This window comes from Diabrotica undecimpunctata, chromosome 1 (assembly GCF_040954645.1).
Source record: "Diabrotica undecimpunctata isolate CICGRU chromosome 1, icDiaUnde3, whole genome shotgun sequence".
In the NCBI taxonomy this organism is placed as follows: domain Eukaryota; kingdom Metazoa; phylum Arthropoda; class Insecta; order Coleoptera; family Chrysomelidae; genus Diabrotica; species Diabrotica undecimpunctata.
This window is the reverse complement of record NC_092803.1, coordinates 90,499,850-90,524,570: the sequence shown is the minus strand read 5'-3', so window position 1 is coordinate 90,524,570 and position 24,721 is coordinate 90,499,850. Positions and strand designations below refer to the sequence as shown.

Below are 24,721 nucleotides of genomic sequence, written 5' to 3'. Positions count from 1 at the left end.
TGAAGACTTTGAAGGACACGATCTCTTCGGGTTAATACAACACACAGTAATTCGTACGCCGGTTTTTCGGAAGATCACTTCAAGCATGCTTCTGACAATCTTCCAATCCAGATTTGCTAGTGCATGGCCTATCTTGGGTAAGGTCAAATTCTTGATGTCATAATTGCACCGATTTTCTTCAAATTAGTTAGAGCACGCCATATATCCTCCTAGCTTGCCCTGTCTGTATACGACTTTCTGGTCACCATATACAGCAAAGATCGAGGGCCATCTTCTAATCTCAGTACTCTTCCAACTTTAGGCTGTTGATTTTTTAACTCGTCTAAACGACCAAACTTTTTATAAAATACAGATGAGATTCCTTTAGTCATCTCAAGATCTTGGGCAACACAGTGGGCTAGAGGGACGTTATGCGGAATACTAAAAAGATCCTGCTGAACTTCTGTCGTTACGCCGAATCTAGCACTCTTTCTGTCTGCGTAATTTGACACAAATTCATTAAAGCTTGGTCGCCGGTCATCTTTGATCTTATGTTGAAGGGTTCGTGCTTCTTCTGTTTCATTTGAGTCAGCATATGGTGCAAGGCGATTTGTGTGAACTACTTTTGGTTTACCTTTCGGCAACTTCTTAATTCGGTATATTACTTCATTTATTCTCTTTTTAATTTCATACGGACCCTCCCATTGTCTTTGCAGTTTCGGAGACAAGCCACGACGACATTGTGGATTATAAAGCCAAACAAGATCACCTACTTCATAGCTTTCATTCTTGCATCGAGAATCGTATTGATCTTTCATTCTGTCACTGGCTAACTGGATGTGTTGTCGGGCAAGTTCATGAATATTGTTCATTCTTAACTTCAGGCGGTCGACATAATCTTCGCTTGCAACATGTTCTTCGGAAGGTCTGCAGCCATACTCTAGGTCGCCGGGCAAACGAACTTCACGACCTAACATCAGACAGGTTGGAGTCTGGCCTGTAGTTTCATTCACGGCCGAGCGGTAGGCCATTAGGGGTGTCGTTCTGGTCTTATTGACACCAATCAATTTACAAACGTTTTGGAAAAGGGTTGACTCGAAGTTTCGCCCTTGGTCGGAGTGGATCTCCAAGGGAACACCAAATCAGCTAAAGAATTCTTTAACAAGTACCTCTGCAACGGTAGCAGCTTCTTGATTTGGTATCGCATAGGCCTCAGTCCATTTCTTCCCTCAGTTTAAGCGGCGTTGTATCATCTACTGCGCAAATTGCTCGCTGTAAAGTAGATGTCTCAGCCTGTACCTGAAAATAAGTTCTTAAATTAGCAATTTGTTTATCCAATTGCTCACCTATATCCATAAGTCCTCTTCCCCCTTGATACCGCGGAAATGTTGTTCTCTCTACTGCGCTGCGTGGATGATGTTTTTGCGCCTTTGTGAGAAGTGTTCTTACTTTCCGCTGAAGACCCTCTATATCCGTTTTTGACCACTTTATAATTCCAAATGAGTAGCTAAGCGTGGAACAGGCGTACGTATTTAATGCCTTAAACCAAATTTTTACTATTAAGATATGACCGATTAAGTTGTCTTACTCTTCGCACGAACTCCGAAGTTAGTTCAGTTTTCATTTGTTTATGGTCAATTTTCTGCGCTTGTTTTACTCCCAGATATTTGTACATATCATTTTCACCCATTGCCTCGATGTTTTGGCCATCTTGCATATCGAAACCTCCGGGCTGAACCTTTCCTCCGAATATATTTAGTATACGGCACTTGTCTAGTCCAAAACTCATACTGATATCTACAGTTCTCAGAAACTGAGAAAGTTTCTACAGTTTTTAGCATCTGATCTAGGTAGTTTCGAGTGAAAGCTATTACTTTCGAATCATCCATGTACAACAGATTAAGCTTCGCCACAACAGTATTGTTATTTTTGATGCTAAATCCTGAGTCAGTGGAGTTCAGTAGCTGAGATAGTGAATTCATCGCTAAACAGAACCAAAGTGGACTCAACGAGTCCCCCTGGAAAAGGCCCCGGTTAATTGGGATATCTTCAGTTTCGATATTGGTTTCACCAGGTATTTAAAGGTGAATTTTAGTGTTCCACTCTGCCATTATATGTTTTAAAAAAGTCACTTCTGGTAATCAATGAAAGCAGTAAAAAGGTTCCTTTTTTGGTGTATGCCAGGTTAGAAATGACTGAGTCGATAATAAGTTGTTCTAAGTAGATGTATAGCGTTCCTTTCAGAGCGGAAGTGACGTCACACGTCGATCGTCAAGCGTACGTATCCTCATGTATCAAGGCCACGCCCCCCTCGTGACGTAGGAACGTGCCTCGTGTCTCAAGGCCACGCCCCTCGACCAATGGCGGCGTTTGAACGTGCCTCATGTCTCTAGGCCACGCCCCTCGGCCAATGGCGGTATAGGAACGTCCCCCTATGTCTTGCTGACCAATGGTGGACGTCCTCGTGACGTCGGAACGTGTCGTCGACCAATGGCAGCATAGCAGCGTCAGTGGTGGGAATAGCAACACCCCCAGCGACCAATAACAGCTTAGAATTTGAATAAACATCATAGAAATGGCGGTATAGCGATGAGGGACCAATGGTGACATAGTACCGCTCTCCTCATGACGTCGGAACGTGTCGTCGACCAATGGCAGCATAGCAGCGTCAGTGGTGGGAAGAGCAGGCCAATGGTGGCATAGGAACGTCCCCCTATGTCTTGCTGACCAATGGTGGACGTCCTCGTGACGTCGGAACGTATCATCGACCAATGGCAGCATAGCAGCGTCAGTGGTGGGAATAGCAGGCCAATGATGGCATAGGAACGTCCCCCTATGTCTTGCTGACCAATGGTGGACGTCCTCGTGACGTCGGAACGTATCATCGACCAATGGCAGCATAGCAGCGTCAGTGGTGGGAATAGCAGGCCAACGATGGCATAGGAACTTCCCCTATGTCTTGCTGACCAATGGTGTACGTCCTCGTGACGTCGGAACGTGTCGTCGACCAATGGCAGCATAGCAGCATCAGTGATGGGAATAGCAACACCCCCAGCGACCAATGACAGCTTAGAATTTGAATAAACAACATAGAAATGGCGGTATAGCGATGAGGGACCAATGGTGACATAGTAACGCCCTCCTCGTGACGTTAGAACGTTTTCCTCGACCAATGATGCCACAGAAACGTGTCCTCGACCAATGGTGGACATCCTCGTGACGTTGGAGGTCAATGGTGTGCATCAACGTCCAATGAGAAAGACGTGCATCGACTAATGGTGGAGTCGTACCACAATATTAACGAAAAGACGCCCCCAGTCCCCCATTCCCCCCGAAAAGACGCCCCCAGTCCCCCCTTTCCCCCCGAAAAGACGCCCCCCCAATAATAACGAAGCTACACGTCAACGTAACCAATGAGAACGATGTTCAATCGCTGGTCGGTGACTGCGTTCTATGAATTGACAAAGAGAGGAAGACGAATGACAGACAAAGAGAGCAATTTTTCCTTGTATTTTTTTTTAATTAAAACCTACAACCATTAGCGTAAAACTTCTAAATTTTTTCAATTTATATTTTACGAGTTACCTCGTATATATTTTATCGATTACCATAATAACAAAAATTCGTTTATTTTTCAATTTATACTTTACATGATCAGTTGAAATCTTTATAAAATAGATCTTGCTACTGAGAATAATGACATCATCGGATACGCCGGCTATTAAAAATTTTTCACGCGATCACGATATATAGCCGGAAGCACGTGCACATTCTAATTCTATTATTTAATGTGAGATAAAATATATTCGCATGGAGGCAGAAAACATGTGCACATATCGTTCTATTTTATAATTAAGCCCGGCATGTGATGCATAAATGAATAGTCTTACGAAATATTGCGCAACATAGTTTTAGCGTGGGAGAGGCAGTTGTGGAGAGGTAAGAAGATATAATTAAAAGTTTTCATGTTCACAGCTTTATTTCGTAAAACATAGTCATTACAACATGAACAGTGTGGAAGTAAGAGCCAAAAGTGAAATGATGCTGCTTAATACTTTGTATAATTTTGAGCATTTAAAAGTATTAGTTGGATTAAGTTCAGCTCGATGATTTGAGCCGGGTGTTAAATTAAGCAGCGAGAATAATGAGATATCGTTCGGTATATGTGATTGGATCCAATTCATCGATGAACTTAATCGTAAATATAATCAGTTTTTCCTGGTGCCTCTACAATGCTATTGTGAAGATGAACCTCCAGAATGTTGCGAATTTTTAGCAATTGAAACTCAAGCTACAGATCAACTTAAATGGCTCAATGTTAAGAAGCTTGGTGTTACTTTGCAGATATTTGAAAAAGATGTTAAAAATCTTATTGAAGGAAACGAAAAGTTAATTTTACCACGTATTCGTTTTCTCGAAGGACTGAGATTTGTAATGCGTTAAAAATTGCTACTTCATTCAAAAACGATTTACAACCAATAGACATTTTATATTCATTTTGTGAGGCTTCTTGCGATACTAGTATTGTAAGTTTAGCATTAAGGGAATATTTGTATTATTATAAGGAAGATACAATTAGTGAATTAAATAACAGTATTTTTGAATAAAGGATTAAAACATTTATTTCTATTTATTATACCAGGGTAGTGGGGGTGATTAAGAATATTATTTATATTGGCTTTTGGAGCGAAAGACATTTATTTCATCAATGACTTCCATACGGTGTAGATTAGAAGAGTTTATGAAAAAATACAAAAGTTAAAAGCCGATATACAGTGGTACGAAGATAGAACTGCAATTGAAAAACGATTTGCAGAGTTTAATTTGTCAGAAAGAAAGTTACCAAAAACAACACAATACCCGTTAAAAAGAATTCAACCGACAAGATGCCTCCACTAACAACCTCATTCATCATCCTCACAGCTATTGTTAACAATGTCCTTTATACAAACGTTCCAAACAACGTTAAGAACCAGGCGATATGTTTTAATGATGAAAAAACTGATTGTAATCGAACTAAATGGACTCTAATGGATCATGAAGTGGCGAATTATGGACAGCTTCCAGTATTTTTCAAAGCGATACCAAAATCAGGAGGAGCATTCTACAAGATCAGGCTAATATCCCCAAATAACACCGAAAGTGATTCAAAATGGTACAAAACTAATAATGATGACATCGATCAATATGGTTTATCGATTATTCTCTTAAGTATTATATTCGTAATAAATGCCTTTATAGCCATTAATATCATTAAAAAATTTCTTGTAAATCGTAAATGCGAATCATCTTGCATTAAAATAAATATGTAAAACTGTTAAAATAAAACTAAAATAAAACTTTTAATCTTTTATTTTAAAAAAATCCAATTTATATAGGTAATATTTTGTTACACAACCATTGACGGATGTGATCCACATTTATCGAGGAGCAGGAAAATAGTCCAGTAGCGTGGCAGTTGTATTCATGTGGAGCAAAGCCTCCAGTGGAGTATGGAGAATCATCAAACTTGCAAACATCAATAATTATGGGACAGACGTCAAGCATATAACATTTGTATCTTAAAAATTCTGCTTGTTCTCCGCGAACGTAGATGTAGTCAGCTGCATACAACAACTTAGATTCCAGTATTTTATTTATTTTTGAATATTTAACATCTCCATTAGAATACCGAAGACCATGCACGTTTTTCTCCAAGTACACAGCAGTCTTCTTATCTTGATTACTTAATGTAGCAAACGGTTGTGGAGGTTTAAATATATAATGGCAATGTTTAAAGCCAATTTCAATGCTGAGTTCTTTGGGAACAAACCACCCATCTACGGTGAATCCTTGAATGTCAACTAATGCGATCCTCATGATGGCTGATAGTATACTGAATTGGATATGATTGAATAAGTCAAGTTAAATGATATTTTTGATAACTTCAGTTAGAGGAAAGTATTCGAGTAGACTGTCGTGGACAATTAAACAGTACGCTCGAGTGCCTGCAGGAAAACCTTCATCTGCTTCGATTTCCAACTTAATATCAACGGTTCCCGATCTACATGACGTATCATCCTGTTTGGAGCAGTCGAAAGTAAACAAAGCATATTTTTCAAAAGCATTATAATTCAAGATTGGATGTTTTGTTGACGAATGAGTATAACTGGAAAAGAATTGGGTATAGTTGTAGTGAGCTATAGCATAATCATTTTTCGCAAAATCCAATTGCATTCTCTCGTTAGGCCAATATTCACCATTAATAACCACTCGTACGCTGGACACCTTAATGTTATCGAATAACGTTGGATCGGCGTGAATGTCATCTCGCTTAGAAGTTTGAAAAGCTACAATGACATAGCGTGGACGTTCAACAGCTGAAGTTGTCTTTACACTCCATATCTCACGTCGGGATCCAGCCGTAAGTGAAGGTAGTTCATTATGTTCCCATTTACGGAAAGGTATAGTTATCGGCGTATTATTCTTAATCGGAGTCATTAGGTCAATTTTCACATCGTCATTCGGAAAGACATGTTTGACCTTCAGTTCCATGCTGGTAACAGTTAAAGACACTGTTGTTGTTGTTGTTGTGGCATTAGGCTCTTCCACTAAAATACAGTCTCTATCATTACGTGCTCGAACAAATCGAAACACTTGACGACCATAGGTTAATTTATTGTAATCGTTGAAAATGTTGAAAATATGTTTTATCGGAATCAGTAAACTAAAGCTGTCTCCCGATAAATGTGGATTATTGGGATAGTTCCATCCTGCAGTACTGAGATACTTGGAATCTTCAGGAGTGTAACACAACAAACTGCGAATAGTGCTAACTACACCAGGATCTCGAACTATTTCCATGTCGTGTGAACTTTGGATGTATGTACATGTATCAAACAAGAAGGCTCCAGCATTCGGTGCAAGAGAAACAGTTTCGTTACCCACTTTCTTTATACTTCCTTTAATTTCCAAAAGTGTTTCGTGTATGGCAAAAAATGCATCTGATTGATTTATGATAAACTCGACAACGTCGCTATTATTAAATGACTTGATGTAAGGTGTATATGTACGAAATTCTTCTTTTCTAATAGTATCGTCGAACTGAGGTTTCTGGTACAGATCTAAAATGGTGGTTGAGGTTCCTGAACCTGTCGTCGAATGTATTGACGTTTTGACATCTTTTAGCTGTAATCCAATGGAAACAAGAAAGGCTTTATTGACAGCAGACACGTCACGTCGCTTGTAAGATTTGCGTGAGACTAATGGATATTGATGTGTAGAGCTTTGTTTTATAATTAAACCCATCTATATCGTTTCCTTAAAATCCAAATGAAGTGTACTTTTCTCTCCTCTAAAGTTGACTGGTCTTAAATCTTGATCAAGTACGCTAACGGTAATGTTGGCAATTTCACGTATGCTATTGCTTACTGGTATGTATATAGGATTATGAGGACGTTCGTCAATAGAGAAACCAGGATCAACACTTATCGGAAAATGTAGAACGGTGTGCGCAGGTCTGTCCTCGTAAAAGGCTCCTTCGGTAATGTTGCATTCAAAAAGTAGGCTCGATACTTTTTTAATGTTTACAGGTTGGTCCGAAGAATGCTTTTTTCCTGGCACCAATATTCTGTTTGATGAGAAACCCAATATTTTGCCGAGACTGTCATCTTTCTCGAAAGTAACAGCATGATCTTGACTAAAGATTTCACACTTGAGCGTATTGTTGTTGGGTCTTAAGATGAACTCATTATCTCGAATCGAATTATATTTATCGATTAATGCGTTATGAATATACGTTTCGATATCGGTAATTTCATAAGATCCAGACGGAATATCGAAGCTACACAACTTTTTTCGATCATTTTTCTCGTAGTAGTAAAACTATTCGCCATCGATGTTTGGAATCGAATTAAATGTATGAAATCCCAACACTGCTACATAATACTGTCGGTTAGGGTCAAGCACAAAAGGTACTTGAGGAGTAAACGAAAACTCGTTGGAAGTACTTGTCAAGGTCAACAATCGAGACATGACTGATACATTTAAATAGGTGTATGAAATTAAATAGCAAAATATGTTAAAAATTCCTTTATTTTTCTTATACTGTTACAAATTTTTCTCATAATATGACACTTTACAAAATACACATCTACTTTCCATATACATGCCGCAAACATCACTCCATTCATGTCTATCATAGTCTTTTTTGCAGGGTAAATAATCTTCTAGTGCGCGACGAATATCTTGCGGTAGTTCATACCAAACAACGCTCGTTATATTTTTCATAAAAATGCAAATGGCACTTCTCAATATATCGTTAGATGGTTCCATTGTAGAGAAACTTTAAACAAAGATGTCCACAGTTAATTTGGTTATAACTTTGATATTGGTCGTTACTGTAGAAAATTCTTCCACCGTTCAAGTAGGATACTAGTTCTCGCGGTGGTTTCAAGCAACCATATGAATCAAAGTACTCTATATCGTTGTTTATCTTTCTGTACGCTACCCAATGTGTACCGGGGTTTGTGGAAATGTCGAAATTAATAATAGCACATTCATGTTTACGAGGGCTACGTGGTAAATTATCTCGCATGAACACGCCGCGGAAATTTGAAATTTTAAGTAGTTTAACAAATCTATTTAAATCCACATTGGTTAAAGGTCTATTAGGTAGCTTCAGCGGAAGTTTTTTGCCTTTTTTAAATATAATCCAAAGCCACCTTTAGCGTTTTTTCGCAGGTATAATCCTTTGCCTAGATGTTCCATTGCATTGTTGTGACGTTTATCTTCTTCTAGTTTCTTTTGAGCATTCTTTGAATCGATAACAGTTTTCGCTATCGCGCTTGCGCCCCCAGCGAGGCTTCCGAGAGCTGATAGGCCTGCAAAGATTGGGATTAAAGGTAAAATCCCACCAGATTTTGGTTCAAATGGAATAATTCTTGGAGCACGGACATTTTTCTTCCCACCTACATTCTTAACGGCTGTTCTAGCTGCTGCAAGTGCAAGTAGAGCGGATTTACGCAGATTTGGTGACGGAGGAGCACGTTTCAATGTTTTGATAATTGGCTGTAACACGTGTCGCTTAAATGAACCAACACCTTTACCACGTTTTATACCCATACCCAATTTGTTTTCGTTTAGCTTTCATTGCTGTAGTAGTTAACCAGGCAGCGGTTTTTTCACCCAAAGATGCGTCTTTTGCTTTAACTCGTTCCCACGCTTTATTTTCCAACACCCAATCTGCTTTATGTCGATCTTTCAATGAATTACTTTGGGAATATGCGAGATCGTGATCTCTCGCAGCTCGATCTAACGGATTTATCCCCGGATCTCCACGAGCTAGACGTTTCTGTAATTTAGTTCCAGGTCCTAGATATTGGTAACCAGGAGCATGCAATTCAAACGGTAGACTATTGATCAGAGAATTCAACACTCCTTCACCTTGAACGACCAACATTGAAATGAATCGCTTTTTGCAAAATGTCTTTATATAACCATGTGTACAAAATACATCTCAATCACAAGATGAAGGTATTTAACAAGACAAGACACTAGCAGTGGAAAACTTGGATTTTGTCGACAACGTGACAAGAACCAGCAAACATGGTGCATTGCTACCACATTCATTTCGTGCTATCATATGTGGTCCAAGCGGATGTGGAAAAACTAATGTTATGTTGGCATTACTTTTTGACTTGAATGGCGCTAAATTCAAAAATGTTTAGGTTTATTCAAAGTCGTTGTTTCAGCCCAAGTATCAATTTTTGAAGGAAGTATTGGAGTCTGTGAAAGAAGTAGGTTATTTTCCATTTAAAGATAATGATGATGTTATAAGCCCAAGTAAAGCTAAACCAAACTCAATATTCATATTTGATGACGTATCAACGGATCCACAACAAACAATACGTGAATATTACTGTATGGGTAGACATAAAGACATTGATTGTGCATACCTATGTCAATCATACAGTCGAGCAGGCAAACAACTTTTACGTGATAATGCGAATCTTATTGTATTGTTTAAGCAAGATGAGCTCAATTTGAAACACGTCTTTGATGACCACGTATCACCTGATATGACATTTGAGCAATTTAAACAATTTTGTTCCGAATGTTGGAAGGACAAATACGGTACATTCGTCATTGTTAAGGATTTCGATATAACGGACGATATCGTAAAGGTTTCGACAAGTTTATAAAACTGTAGGTATGATCGAAAAACACGCATTGTATAACAATATGTCAGACAAAGAGGTAGCTGCGCGCACGCGTAAAGTTGCCGAACTAGCTCGTGTCATTCGCAAAAAGTATTTGGCATTAAAGTTAGGTAAAACAGAACAAGATGAGTCGCTAAATAAACTCTATGATAACCCTGAAGATTATAATGATACAGATTTAAAGCACTATAAAATTTTATTAATTAGTACAGAAGTTCATCTGGATTCCAAAGGTCGTCTTAAAGGTGCAACTGGGAAAAAATATCAGCATATTATCAAACCGCTATTTAAACCTACCGATGAAACAACAAAGAAATCGCCACCGAAAACTCGATCTACTGCATTAAAGAGACAACCTTTCGAAGGTCTTGTTCGTTTAGCAAAAGCGACTCATTCATCATCATCAACGTCGCCTCGAACATCGTTATCTTCACCATCTAGCTTCAAAGGGTCAGGACTCGTCGATGATTCTCATTTGATCTACAATGATAATCGTATTGAATATGTGTATTGGGATGATCCAAACGAACTATGCGACAGACTCAAATTGCTGGTTGCTTCCCAAGAAGCAGGAAACACATCCCACAATAACGAAATTGTTGCCATTATCAACGAATTACGTGAAGCAGATATTATATATTAATGTTTGGATTTTTGGAACATCATTTCCAACATGAGTGTTGACAAGTTTGGTCGTCATCATTACCGTTCTAATGAACAAGTTGTTAAAAAGCTACGTGAAGGCTTAAAGCAATCCATTTTGGATTTACAAAACCAGATACATGAAGTACATAAAGACATTACACGAGATCCTCCTGTAGCAGGTAATCATCTTTCCAATAAGAAATATGTAGATGACAGCATTGTTCGTGCGAAAACTTTTCTAAGAAAAGAGATTAATTTGATACAAAAAAATAGAATTCAAAAAGATACTCAACTCGAACAAAAAACTCCATTAGTAAAATAGAAATTAATTTAAGTTAAAAAGTTAACGAGTTGTCTGATGAGAATAAAATGACTGCTTCGAAAATATCTGATTTATCAAAACAAATGCATGAATTTAAATATGATCTTGATATATTTAAACAAGAAATGACGAAGAATATTACAGATGCCGCTAACCAAAATGCACAAATTATGATGAAAACGTTGGAAATAGAAACAAAGATTAAAACAGCAGATCTTAAATCACATGATTTAGATGAGCGTCTTAATGTAATGGAAGATTACCTCTTACATTATAAAGCTAACGGAACAACGAATTAGCGTTAGTTCAAAGAATCGAATCGTTGGAAGCTTGTAACAAAAATTGTGCTAAGGAGTCTGGGTGACTCTATCCAGTGTAGCAAAAGGGTGAACTCTAAAATGCACCTTGATACACCAACGAACTAATATGTGGAATAACGGAAGATGGAAGGGATTAGATAGAAATAAATTATGTAAAAGAAATAAATAAAGGGTAAATATGAATTTTAAAATATAGCAGAATTAAGTGTTGGCTAGCGACTATGCAGGAGAATGACCACTTGATACTCAAAGAAGGATTCGGCCAATTTGCATGCCCTACAGAGACCATAAGATATAAGAACTAATGACAAGAAAACCACCAAGAAATAAACAGATGAAAGATAAAAGTTGCTCTAATGAATGCTTGGGCGCCAGGAAGTTAAATGTTTTCTTCCGAGATATCTTGTATTGCTGAAATATGAAAGATAGGTACTAATTGAAATATTAAATTTTAACCACAACTTTAATAATTACCAAACTTAGGTACAGACTATTTTAAATGCTTATATACTAAACCACCACCTCTTATGTACAGTTAACTATAGCTATATTTACAGTAAAATCCCTGAATATAATTTTATTATAAAACAATTTACCCCTGATATACCCCTTAATTTCAAATCGTGACAAAAGTTATACCCAATAATATTGTATAAATAATAAATATAATTATATACTACTCACTAATAGTTTAGTTTTCGTTCAAGAATTGTCTAGGTTTTCAAGTGAAAATTCTCCGGATATGTGTGCACACGATAACCTAACAAAGAGAAATTCAAGGGAGAGTTATGACCTCATCCCTTGGTAGACAATAAATAATTAAATTAAGTTACAATAATTAATGTTTTAAGAAAATTGAAGGTATTTATTATTAATGATATATTTTTAAATTAAAAGTGGAACCAAAAGTTAAAACCTTGAAGATGACGTAGCAAAAGTTATTTAAAATAATTGAATGAAAAACAAAAATAAAAGTAAGTTCTTCCTGCCTGTTTCCGTAGGTTGCCCTTGAAGATGATCCGGTGGAGAACTAGACTCAGGTGGTAAAAGGTACACCAAACCTGGATTCCCTGTATCAGGTACTCTTAGACAAAAGTCAACTTAAAATTCTTCTTAACTTTCCCATAAATGAACGTGGAACTTCTTCCCCTTGTCCTAAGTAAGTATAATCCCAAAAAAACTAAAAAAGATTTCTTCCCCTGACTTGCAACTGGATTCTGGGAGTAGGCGGCTAGGGTGACCCAACTGAAAATATCCTCGTACAAACAACAAAATAACTCAAATAATTTCTTCTAAAACAAACAGCTCTTCACAATAAAATAAACTTAAACTAAATTCGGGAAAAAATGGCACTCCCAGCCGCAACTACTCTGATCGAAACGATCCTTCTTCGATCACATCCAGTTGACAAGTAACCGTTAAGGTTCTACACGTCATAGAATAGATGTACTTTCAGAATCTTACCACTGGGGGCGCAGTTTAATGCCAACCTTAGAAAATAAGATTTACTGGGAGTTATTTAAATATTTAGTTTAAGAATATTTCAATATGAATTTAATTTAGAATTAAATTAAAAGATTCCAGTCACAAAAAGAAGGTAAACGATTATTTAAGTAACGGACTCGTTACAAGCTAGACATGGCATTTACCGAGGAGAAGATACAACTAGTTAACGAGCTGCATAAGCCTGCACGAAAAAATTATCCTCGTCGACGAACAATCATTAAAGGATTAGATGATTTGTGGCAAATGGACCTTGCTGAGATGAGACCTTATGCCAGTCAAAATAAATGTTACAAGCTCAAGCTCGTTGTAATTGATTGTTTTTCCAATGAGCAAGATGAGCTCAATTTGAAACACGTCTTTGATGACCACGTATCACCTGATATGACATTTGAGCAATTTAAACAATTTTGTTCCGAATGTTGGAAGGGCAAATACGGTACATTCGTCATTGTTAAGGATTTCGATATTTCTAACGGACGATATCGTAAAGGTTTCGACAAGTTTATAAAACTGTATTTGATGTATTTTCCGATGCAGTATCAATCGATCAAGTTAACGAACATGAAATGTTTGATCCTAATAATGTTTCGAAAGAGGCTATTGATGAATATATTGAGCAATATCCTCCAATGAGCCATAAGTATATAAAAGAATTTTGGATGAAAGATAATAAAATTGATAAAAACTATGGACCTATTTACAATGATGAAATTGGCTGGATGTTGGGTAAACGCCGAATAAACTTTAACAAAAACAAAGGTAGTATACAAGTCATCAGTGATGGTAGTGGGGAAGGAGGATGGGTGCCGGGAACGCCAGGTCTATACCAACTAATTTTCTATGATAACCCTGAAGATTATAATGATACAGATTTAAAGCACTATAAAAGTTTATTAAATAGTATAGAAGTTCATCTGGATTCCAAAGGTCGTCTTAAAGGTGCAACTGGGAAAAAATATCATCATATTATTAAACCGCTATTTAAACCTACCGATGAAACAACAAAGAAATCGCCACCGAAAACTCGATCTACTGCATTAAAGAGACAACCTTTCGAAGGTCTTGTTCGTTTAGCAAAAGCGACTCGTTCATCATCATCAACGTCGCCTCGAACATCGTTATCTTCACCATCTAGCTACAAAGGGTCAGGACTCGTCAATCATTCTCATTTGATCTACAATGATAATCGTATTGAATATGTGTATTGGGATGATCCAAACGAACTATGCGACAGACTCAAATTGCTGGTTGCTTCCCAAGGAGCAGGAAACACATCCCACAATAACGAAATTGTTGCCATTATCAACGAATTACGTGAAGCAGATATTATATATTAATGTTTGGATTATTGGAACATCATTTCCAACATGAGTGTTGACAAGTTTGGTCGTCATCATTACCGTTCTAATATGAACACTCCAAAACTTCTTTAGCCAGAAGTTTTGAACTACGTCTGGACCAGTAGATTTCCAGTTATGAAGCTCTTTGATAATGTTCGAGACTTCTTCAGTGGTGAAAAGTTCATAAGGAATATTCTTGTAGTGTTGACAGTTGTTCATCGTGTCTTCAATCCATCCAGCATTGTTGTTATGAGTAGCTGGCATCGAAAGTTGGTTTCCCCAAAACTCATGAATTTCTTGTTGGCTTGGGTACGATTTATTTACATTTTCTACAGTGGAATTCAGTTTCCTATAGAAAGCCTTCTCTGCATGCTCAAAAAGTATATTGTCGCATTTACGATTGTTATGTATTTCCTAGCTAGCCGACCTGAATATTTGTCTTACTCTTTGTACGAACTCGGAAGTTAGTTCAGTTTTCATTAGCTTATGGTCAATTTTTCGTGCTTGCTGTACTCCGAGATATTTGTACATATCATTTTCATTGCCTCGATGTTTTGGTCATCTTATTATTATTATTATTATTATTATTATTGCTGTTGAATGTCCTTTGCGATGGGGTGTTGAGGCTACAGATGCCAAGTGGATGCACTCTTGTAGCTTATGCCGATGATCTCGCACTGGTTGCGAAGGCGAGTCAGAAAATAGACATTAGTAGGTGGATCGGCGAGAACGATCTACAGCTAGCGCCTCAGAAAACTGAGATGTTGGTTTTCAAAGGGAGCCGGGAAAAATCCTCTCTTCGCTTTATAGTTGAAGACGTGGAGGTTGCATCGGTTAAATCGATTAAGTATCTGGGAGTCTGGTTGTCGGAAGGACTAAGGTTCGGAGTACACATCCAAAAGACGGTAGAGAAGGCCAGCCGAAATCTGGAGGCGTTGATACGGCTGATGCCAAACATTGGAGGCCCAGGTAGCACCAAAAGAAAGGTGTTTAATAGAGTTTTCCAATCGGTGGTAACCTACGCTGCCCCCGTATGGTGTAGCGTACTAAACACTGCGAAATACGCTAAGCTGATGGAGACTTCGCAAAGGCGAATGCTCCTCAAGGTATCTAGCGCATATAGGACAGTTTCAAATGAGGCTTTATATGTTATTGGAGCGGTGATACCGATCGTACTCGATACTCGATGCGAGGAGGATGGATGTAAATATAGATGAAAATAAGAGAGAAAGAACGATAGTAGAGTGGCAGAGAGAATGGGCGAATGATAGCGGAAAGGGAAGGTGGACGAAGGAGCTTATTCCCGATTTGAGGCCGTGGTAGGAATGTAAGTTCAGGAAACTAGACTATTTCTTGACGCAGTTTCTGACCGGACATGGTAGTTTTGGCACCTTCACAAATAGAATAGGCAAATCTGCCTCGGCAGACTGTACTGTTTGTGGGGTACCGGACGCTCCCACCCACATTTTTAACTGCCAGAGATGGGCAAATGGGTTTCGGGCTGGGTGAAAGAAACGTTGTAAACATAATGTTGAGAGGAGAGAAAGAATGGAGAGAAGTACACTGTCTGATTTCTGGGGTGACGAAGAAAAAGGAGCAGGAGGACAGAGAAGAAAATTGAGCCAGGGATCTAAAATTTATGGTTAATATTATTTATTGGTTCATGGCCTAACGTCTAAAACATTTTCTGATATACGGTATATCTAGGTTGTTATATCGAGGACCTATCGAGGATTGTTATTTGATCTCAAATAATTTTTTCTGCAAGTGTAAAAGTTGAGAATGGGTTTTACTAATGCAGTTGTTATATGAAAATTTCTACTGATTTTTCCACAAAGATGTCAAGACCAACGTTATTATAAGTACCTTCTATATCCAAACATATTGTAGGTAGGTATGTATTATTGGAAAATGTATCCTGAATGTCCGTTACTAATGTAGCAAGAGCATCTATAGTATCACATTCTTTTTTGTATCCAAATTAAAGGTCTGGAAGTAATTTTTTCTTATTTAACCACCATTACAGTCTATGTTTGATCATTCTTTCTAATGTTTTTAGTAAACAAGACATCAGGGAAATGTGTCTGTATGTCTCGGATAAATTGGGATTTTTACCTGGTTTGAGAATAGGAATAATAATTACATCTTTAAATTCATGAATAACTGAATTATTGATAATTATGTCATTGAATATATCCAATAAAAATAGTTTAGTAATTTTTGGAAGAAACTGAATCAAAGCATATTTAATATTATCCAATCCTGGACTTGAATTATTTCTGTTTTGAATGCATACTCTAATTCAGTAATATTAAATGGTTCTAGTAAAAATTCCTTTTCGTTATTTGTAGAATCTATTGTAATTTCCCGTGGTATGACAGATAGTGGTGTTATTTGATCAAAAAATTCTTCCTTTAATGTACTGTCAAAGAATTTTGTGTTCGATATTGGTTTTCTGTTTATTTTCCTGACTAGATTCGATAAAGCTAATGACGGAGTATTTTTATTTAGGGCGGAGACAAAATTTTTCCAACTTTGTGTGGCTATTGCTTTTAGTTTTTTCTTACCGTTTGCTATGGTCTCTTGACATTTCAAATAATTTTTAAAATTGGAATTATGTTTATATATTGAAAGGGATTCTTGTCTCTTACTGATGACTCTACCGCAGTCTCTATTCCACCAAGGGGGAGGATTTCGAATTTTGTTTGGGGTTGATCCCATCTATTAAGAAACTGTATTTTTCTGATATTTTATATCTGGTACTGCTTATCAAAAAATTGCTTAACACAAGATGCATATAAATACCAATTGGTCTTTTGTATGTTCCACTTGCTTGCAGGATTAATCTTTTCAATTTTATTCTTTTCCATGTTAATGATAAAATGTTTGAGCCTAAAGTATCTGGATAGACGGACCAGATTATTTTACTAGTTAGTTCAGGTGAGGCGAAAGTTACATCGATGACTGAAATATTTTGATCAGGTCGGGTAAGAATAGTTGGTTGGCCGTTGTTCATTACTATATAACCCAAATCATCTGCAGCTGTTATAAGTTGTTTTACAACTACGTCGTTAAAATTCGATCCTCAGATTGTATGATGAGCGTTGAAGTCTCCACCTATAATTGCTTGTTTACTTACTTCCGAGAAAATATTCGTCCAATCATCTACTGTGCTTTTACTTTTAGGCGATCTGTATATAGATAATATGCTTAATTCACTTTTTTCGTATTTAATTTTTGTACCACAAACTTGAATATCCTTATTAAAATTACAATTTAACTTTAATTCGCTAAAAGAAATTGAATTATGAATTAATATGGCCGCGCCGCCAAAACCGTCGTGCCTGTCATTCCTGATAAGATTGTAACCATTAAATAGATTTTTAAAATTTTTTTTAAACCATGTTTCACTGAGAAAAAGAATGTCTATTTTTTCTTTGTTTAAATAGTTCGTTAAGGTATCTTTATTGGCAACCGCAGATCTAGCGTTCCACTGACTTATTTTAAAAGAATGTTTAAGAGACATTAAACTTACTATTATCTGTTGTATGAAATACCTGTTCTAAACCTGAAATTATTGTTTTATCGTCTACTGTTTTAATGTCTTCCAATTACTATTTAAATGGGAATAAGCCACAATTAAAGGTTAAAGTACGTTTATTGACGTTTCAATTTCCACTTCGGAAATCGTTCTCATAATACAAACATTAGTAAATTACTAGTAAATTATAAATTTACTGTTTGTATTTTGAGAACGATTTCCGATTTCCAATTAAAATGTACTTTAACCTTTAATTGTGGCTTATTCCCATTTAAATAGTAATTACTTTAGAATGCCACAAGAAAATAGCTTCAGAACAATTGCAAGCACTAGTGCAATGAAAATCTATGAGAATAATTTTGACTGCATCATAAATAGAGTTTGCCGATTCCAACTGTGTCCTTATTGATTTCCTAACAAATTGCAGTTGCTCCAAAAACTCATTACTTAAATCTGACGGGTACTCAGCAACTAATTTACTGGCTTCAGCAAAAAATTCTGGATCCGATTTGAAAAGATATCCACTTCTAGGATCTAAGATTTTAAAATCGTCGTTTACTTTGTACATACTTAAAAACCTTGCTTGAATTTGTTGAATGACTACATCCAGATTTCCGAAAAACACCCCTATTCTATATCTTTCTTCAGGGTTTGAGATGCGTTGATCTTGTGATAATTCATGGAAATGCTTCTTAACTCTACGAAACCTTTTGATTTTAAAAGTACAGGGCAAGCCACAATTAGTAGCAAAATCTTTGGATTCTTGTAAAAATGACGTATAGTTTTGCCTAAGATTTGATAAAAATTCTTTACAGTTATGTAAAAGTACTGTTGCGCGTGAGAGATCCATATTTTTGGACTGCAAAAGAGTGACAGCTAAATTTATAGATTCCAAAACTTTATTTTGTAAAATAGTTAGAAAGACAAATTCAAACTGTTCAAATTATTAGCTGTCATTCTCTCCTCATGATCTGTGGTAGTTAATATTATTTTAGAGTGTTTTTAAAATTATTATGTAGTTCTGCTTTACACCAAGCACAGTTTAAAATCTGGATGACCAGCTAGTCACCGATAACGTTTTTAGAGTAAGCGATTTTGGTTAGAAATTTTTCTGCATTGTTAGCAAATGATCCCATCTTTTAATACTTTTGCCGAAAAAATTATAAATACTTTATATGGTATCGTAATAATCGCGGACTTCTAATATATTATTGCTTGCGTCCTGCAACACCAAATTTAAATTATGAGATGCACAATGGATGTATGCAGCTTGGGGTTGGACGGCTTTAATTTTCTTTTGCACTCCAGAGTAATGGCCACTCATATTTGCTGCACCGTCATAGAAAAAAATAAGCTTTTTTGAATATTAATTATAAGAAAATCTCTAATTGAATTTCCTAATAAAGTTAATAATTCATTTTGAATTTGTGGACTTAAATATCTTGTTTGATATTTCGGTTTTTATATTAATTCGCTCAAGAAATTGTCGTATTTAGCCAATAAATTAACTATTCCTAAAAAATTGCCACTATTTGCATCACTAACTATTTCCCCTCTATGTCCTCTAAATGGTATATTCATAAGCGCTAAATTTAAAATTATAGCTACTATCCTAATTAAAATGTTTCTCCAAAAAGATTTTTTTCTTCTAAATTCACTCTCCGTACAAAATCCTCTAAAGATTTGTTATTTTTGTTCATGTCATAAACAACCGAAGCGTGGAGGTAAATTAAAGATTTTTCATGAACCTTAATTTTTTTTTAAAGACCCTGCCAATCCTTCTCTCCTTTAATCCATGCTGAATTATATGACTGTGCTGTTCTATCGGCAAAAAGCCAGCAAGGCTCGCAATATGCAACATCGTTTTTTTGCGAGAAGCACAACCAGTAACGCGGTAATTCCGTTCCAGCAGGAGATTTAAAACAATAAAGGTTTTCCGAAAAAGAACGGTTATTAGCATCTTTTGGGAATAGCCCTTTAGGTTTAGATGGCCCCTGCTGTAGTATTTGTTTTTTTTTTTATATAGCAAAATCTTCAATATTGTCATTATACAACCCCTTATCAGAACAGTGATAAACTTCATGGGAACTAAAAGCATTTTTTTAATTATTAGTCTATCTGCCCAAATAAAAATGAAACGTTACCTGGAACTACAATAAACGTAATTAATCTGCTCGACGTCCAATTCTACTTCTGGGTTGTCATTTTCATTTTGAGTAGGATTAGTAATTATTGTTTCCTGACTAAGACCAACTGAATCTATTGATGCTTCACTAGGCTGCTGTTTTAATTCAACAGTTGTCACAAAAAATGAAGAAATTTTTGGTAATTTTTGTTTTTGTTTGGATTTTTGAGCACGTAGCTTTCGCTTTTCTGAACCACTTTTTTATTCCCTCTTAGAACTCATTCTGTCCCCTACAGATATATTACAATAAGAACGTTATTACATGTGTAAATGTTATAATTTCCTTATCTTACCGTTTAGCTGTTGAGAGATTGTCCAATGATAACAAAAGTCATCAATAATTGATAAATAACTGTGTACCAAATTGATGCAACTAAACCGTAAAACAACACAAATAACACAAAATGCAAACAACCAAACAATGTAAGGATATAATACTACTGCCGAATATCGTATCCAAATACTAAACGTAAACAGGAAACGCATTTCTAGATCTAGAAAAATATTGTTCTAAAATTCGCAAAATTGCAATTCTCAAACCTTTCAAATATTTCAATAGTCACGTACAAAGCATTATAGTTTATAGTCGTGATCATAAAAGGTCGGGACACCGGAAAGGATTAAGTTTATGTTTATGAGAGTAGCAGATATGAGATGATAGTTGCCAAAATGCCGAATATGCCTATTTAAAAATTTGCATTCTTAAATTTAAACTTACAGGCTTTATGTTAGTTAATGTTTTTATGGTTATGTTTTTAAGATTTCCAGGCACTGCTTAAAAAACGTTGCGTCTGCATGCGTAAAATAATATAAAATAACACATTTTTATATATATTAGACGATAAGATGGGGCTCCTGATATATTGGGGCCCTCCCGCAAGTTTCATGCCGCGGGGGCCTCTGTTACGCTTCTGTATATAAAAATACACCACAACACAAGTAAAAAACTAGAAACTAATTAGCAGGCTGTTGAACCGAAAACGATTAGTATGAATGTCCTTATCGTTTGAAGGTAAAAACGAGACTGTTGTGAAAATTTAAGTAAGATTTTAATTTTTTTTTTTCGTTATAAAATATTATAAAATGAATTTAAAGTTTTTACCTTTATATTCAATGGACTATAAAAAATATCACAGTTATTATTGCATACTTACTCTTTTTCTGTTTAAGCCATGCTGGTCTTTTTAAGACGTTCTCGTCTCCTGTGCCTTCTTTTACTTCTTCCGTACCGTTTTCGGTAATTTCGGTTACATCTTTGGCAGACTCATCTCCAAACAGAATACTCATATCTTTTCTGATCAGAGTCACAGTAACTGTAACTATGGCCCCAGCGGTTACTTCATTGGGATTTTCATCATCCATAACTAAAAAAAAAGATCAGATTAATAATTTTCATAATTAAACCAAATAGTTATTACCTTCAACTTGTATTTGAAAATCAACATATGGCATTGTTCCTAATACTTTCATGACGTTTTCATACTGATCATCAGTTAGATTTCTAAGCAAGTTTCTCCTTTCTTCACCTTTGAGCTGTGCATATTGCTGCAATGTCTTAATCTGACGTTTCTTTGACATGAAATACTTTAAGTTATCATCGTTGATGTAAGGTAGCTGTAAAAGGGGAGATTTGAATTCCCATAATCCTTGGACGATCATAGGTGATAATTTCATACAATTTTCTATTGTTTCTATAGGAGGCAATTTGGGGACTGAAAAATATTATTAGTTATTTTAGAGACTTTTGGAAGAAGTGGTACCATTATATTAGACAATGTTAAAAGTAATGTTATTATTTTTAAAGTTTCAAAGGCAGTAAAATGTATTTGAAATTTGTAACATTACACTGGAACACTTGTCCAAAACCAGTAGACTGGCGGACGAAATGAATTGATGGTGATGTGAAAATGTTAAATTAAAATCATGATTGTAAATAAAACTAAGCCATTGGAATAATAAGGTCACGAACTAAAATTTATAACTACAGACATGTTACTCACAGCGTGTTACTCTGCGTGTAAAATAATTTTATTTCATATCCAATTGAATAATTATTAAAATTATTAAATTATTAAAACTACGAGCAGTCTAATAAAAAACTGAACTAAATAATTATGTAGTCAAGAAAAATTTGTCTAAAACTAAAATGTTAAATATGTACATACATGCTAAAAGTACTATATATTCAGATCTTGGGAAACTTTAAGTGACAGACAAATCCGAACACCCATTATAAATTATTTTATTTTAATAAAATTTGATATACATGCTTATCTTGGCAAAACAATAAATGATTAGAATTTTAGCCATATCAGTTAAGTTTTCGTTTTTTATTGATTTTTTTTCATTTGCTAACTGCTAAAAATTTTAACTTTTAAGTTTAGTGGCCACTGTGAATATTAATGTCTGAATGTCCGCTTAGCCAATAGTTTTCCCCCGCTGACATGAATTTTGTTACGTTCTAATATCGAACCATTTTAGGAAAAACATCGTAACCAGCAAAAGTGCAATTTTACAGGAGGAGGTTTTTTTTTAATTAATATCCGTTCCAATCAGTATTAAAAGTTAAATATTTTATATTATATTATTTGGTAGTGTGCTTTACAAATGACAAGAGTAATTATGTTGTATGTTTTATTTTTGTAATAGTACTGCTTACTTACGATTTAACTTTACGATTTTTGTCGAGATGGTTACGATGTTTTTCGTGTGTTCAAATTTAAAGCATTCACGTTGCTTAAGATTGATTTTAATTGTGGTTTATTTGGTGAGAATCAATGAAAAAAATTACAATTATGAAAATGATACATTTATTAAACGAAAATTATAATCAAAAATCAACGTCACTTGTATCCTCGTTATCTGTTTCCATCAAGCAGTCTGTAATATCACAACTATGGGGTAATAAAAGGAAGTCATCTTTAAACTCTGCTGGGATAATACCCAAAAGAGTTTTTTAAGATCTAGGTACTTAGCTGACGAAATTTTGAGTCGATTATTGTAGAGCTGTTGGGGAGCGGTATTGTTACCATTACGTTACCATACTGATATTTTGTCGTGTAATTTTTGAAAAGCTATCTGGTACATTACTTTTAATCCACTCCTGAACACGTTCATATCTACTGTTACTTAAAAAATCTCTTTGTGAAATGGTTTCATTTAATACAACTGGTAAGTCTTCCTCCATTTGATACTCGTAGTTTTTCGAAGATAATACCATATTCAGTAATCTTGCACTTCGGTTTGCCTTTTCACCCTGAAATAACTATGAATTATTTTCTCGTAGACAAAAAAAATCAGGCTTTATAATATCCAATATACATAATTTTCGTCATTCTCATTTACAATATAAGTAACCAAATTTATGATAAATATAACAAACACCTGATCATAAACATTTTTAAATGCATTTGGAAATAAAAAAGAGTTTCCCAATTGGCCCAAGAAAAATAAGTGGATTTTTTCAAGCATTGTTTTCCTATACGATTATATTTTTTTGTTTTCGAGTAGGATTTGCTGCAAATTTTACATAATGCAGTGACAGGTTAATTAAATTGTACGATAATGAAAATAAAAGATCACAGAAAAAAAAAACATTTTGTTCTCCGTTAATTTAAGTTGAGAAGGAACAAGAACGACTATTTTAGGTTACATTATGAATTTTAAAATCTTAAAAGATTAAGTACATACCTTTCGTCGTGACTTTTTCGCTGTAGGTAATCCGATTTATGTATTGATTAAAATAAAAAACAAACAATAATTAATTCACAATAAAACTTTTTAACTTAACTCAAAAACTACTAAAACTTGTTTATCTACACTGTACATAGGATACACTGTACGGGTATGTTTGATGAGGTCACCATTCACCTGCCGATAACGGTAAATTGCACCCCTGTACACGTCCCTCCTAAACCAGCGAATTGTTTTGATCGACAACCTTGAGTCTGATAACTTAATGTTGTGTAGGCTTGTTGACCGATAAGAAAAGTTTTCAAGCAAAGTTGTCACATCCTGACTCGACTGGGTTTTGCCCAAAACATCGTAACCATGCAAAAGTATCCTAACGATTTTTTATACGCACGGTTACGATGTTTTGGCTTTCACTGATATGAACTTGTGTTGGTAACGATAAAATGCATGATTACTTTTAAATTAAAAACCGTGTTCGTTTGGCTTACGATGTTTTGGTCAACGTAAAAGCTTGTTGTTAGGATCATTTTCCATGAAAAATCAAAAATTCGAAAAGCACTTTATTTAAGCCTTTAAGCCGAAACGCAAACTTAAGAAGACTTTAAGCAAAACTTAAATAGTTTTATTTACATCAGACCGACAAACCCAGGAAATAAAAAGTTTATATATACATATATATATATATATATATATATATATATATATATATATATATATATATATATATATATATATATATATATCATTACATTGCGTCTGACATCCCAACATCCCAATTACATACATTATTGATACCTTCGAATTATATCGGAAGCAATAATGTCAACAAGCCATCGTTTTCGTTGTTCCTGTCGATATTCAATTGGCAAAATATTCAAACTTCTTCTTTTTATTTTCGATTTGACAACATAAAATCCGATGACAGATATATTTTATGATTTAAATTTAAATTAGGACGCAATATTATTAGCAAACCGTATATTGTTAGTTC

At 35.4% G+C, this 24,721-nt stretch overlaps 1 protein-coding gene across 1 annotated transcript in view; it reads right to left on the bottom strand.

The window, feature by feature from the left end:
- Sec63 (translocation protein Sec63) overlaps window positions 1-24,721 on the bottom strand; it is a 373,264-nt gene that overhangs the window by 125,997 nt on the left and 222,546 nt on the right. The window contains exons 6-7 of the mRNA XM_072545171.1: window positions 21,456-21,749; window positions 21,192-21,401 (exon numbers count right to left, since the gene is read on the bottom strand). Coding sequence (XP_072401272.1) covers window positions 21,192-21,401; window positions 21,456-21,749 — 504 coding nt within the window. The remainder of the gene's footprint in view (window positions 1-21,191; window positions 21,402-21,455; window positions 21,750-24,721) is intronic.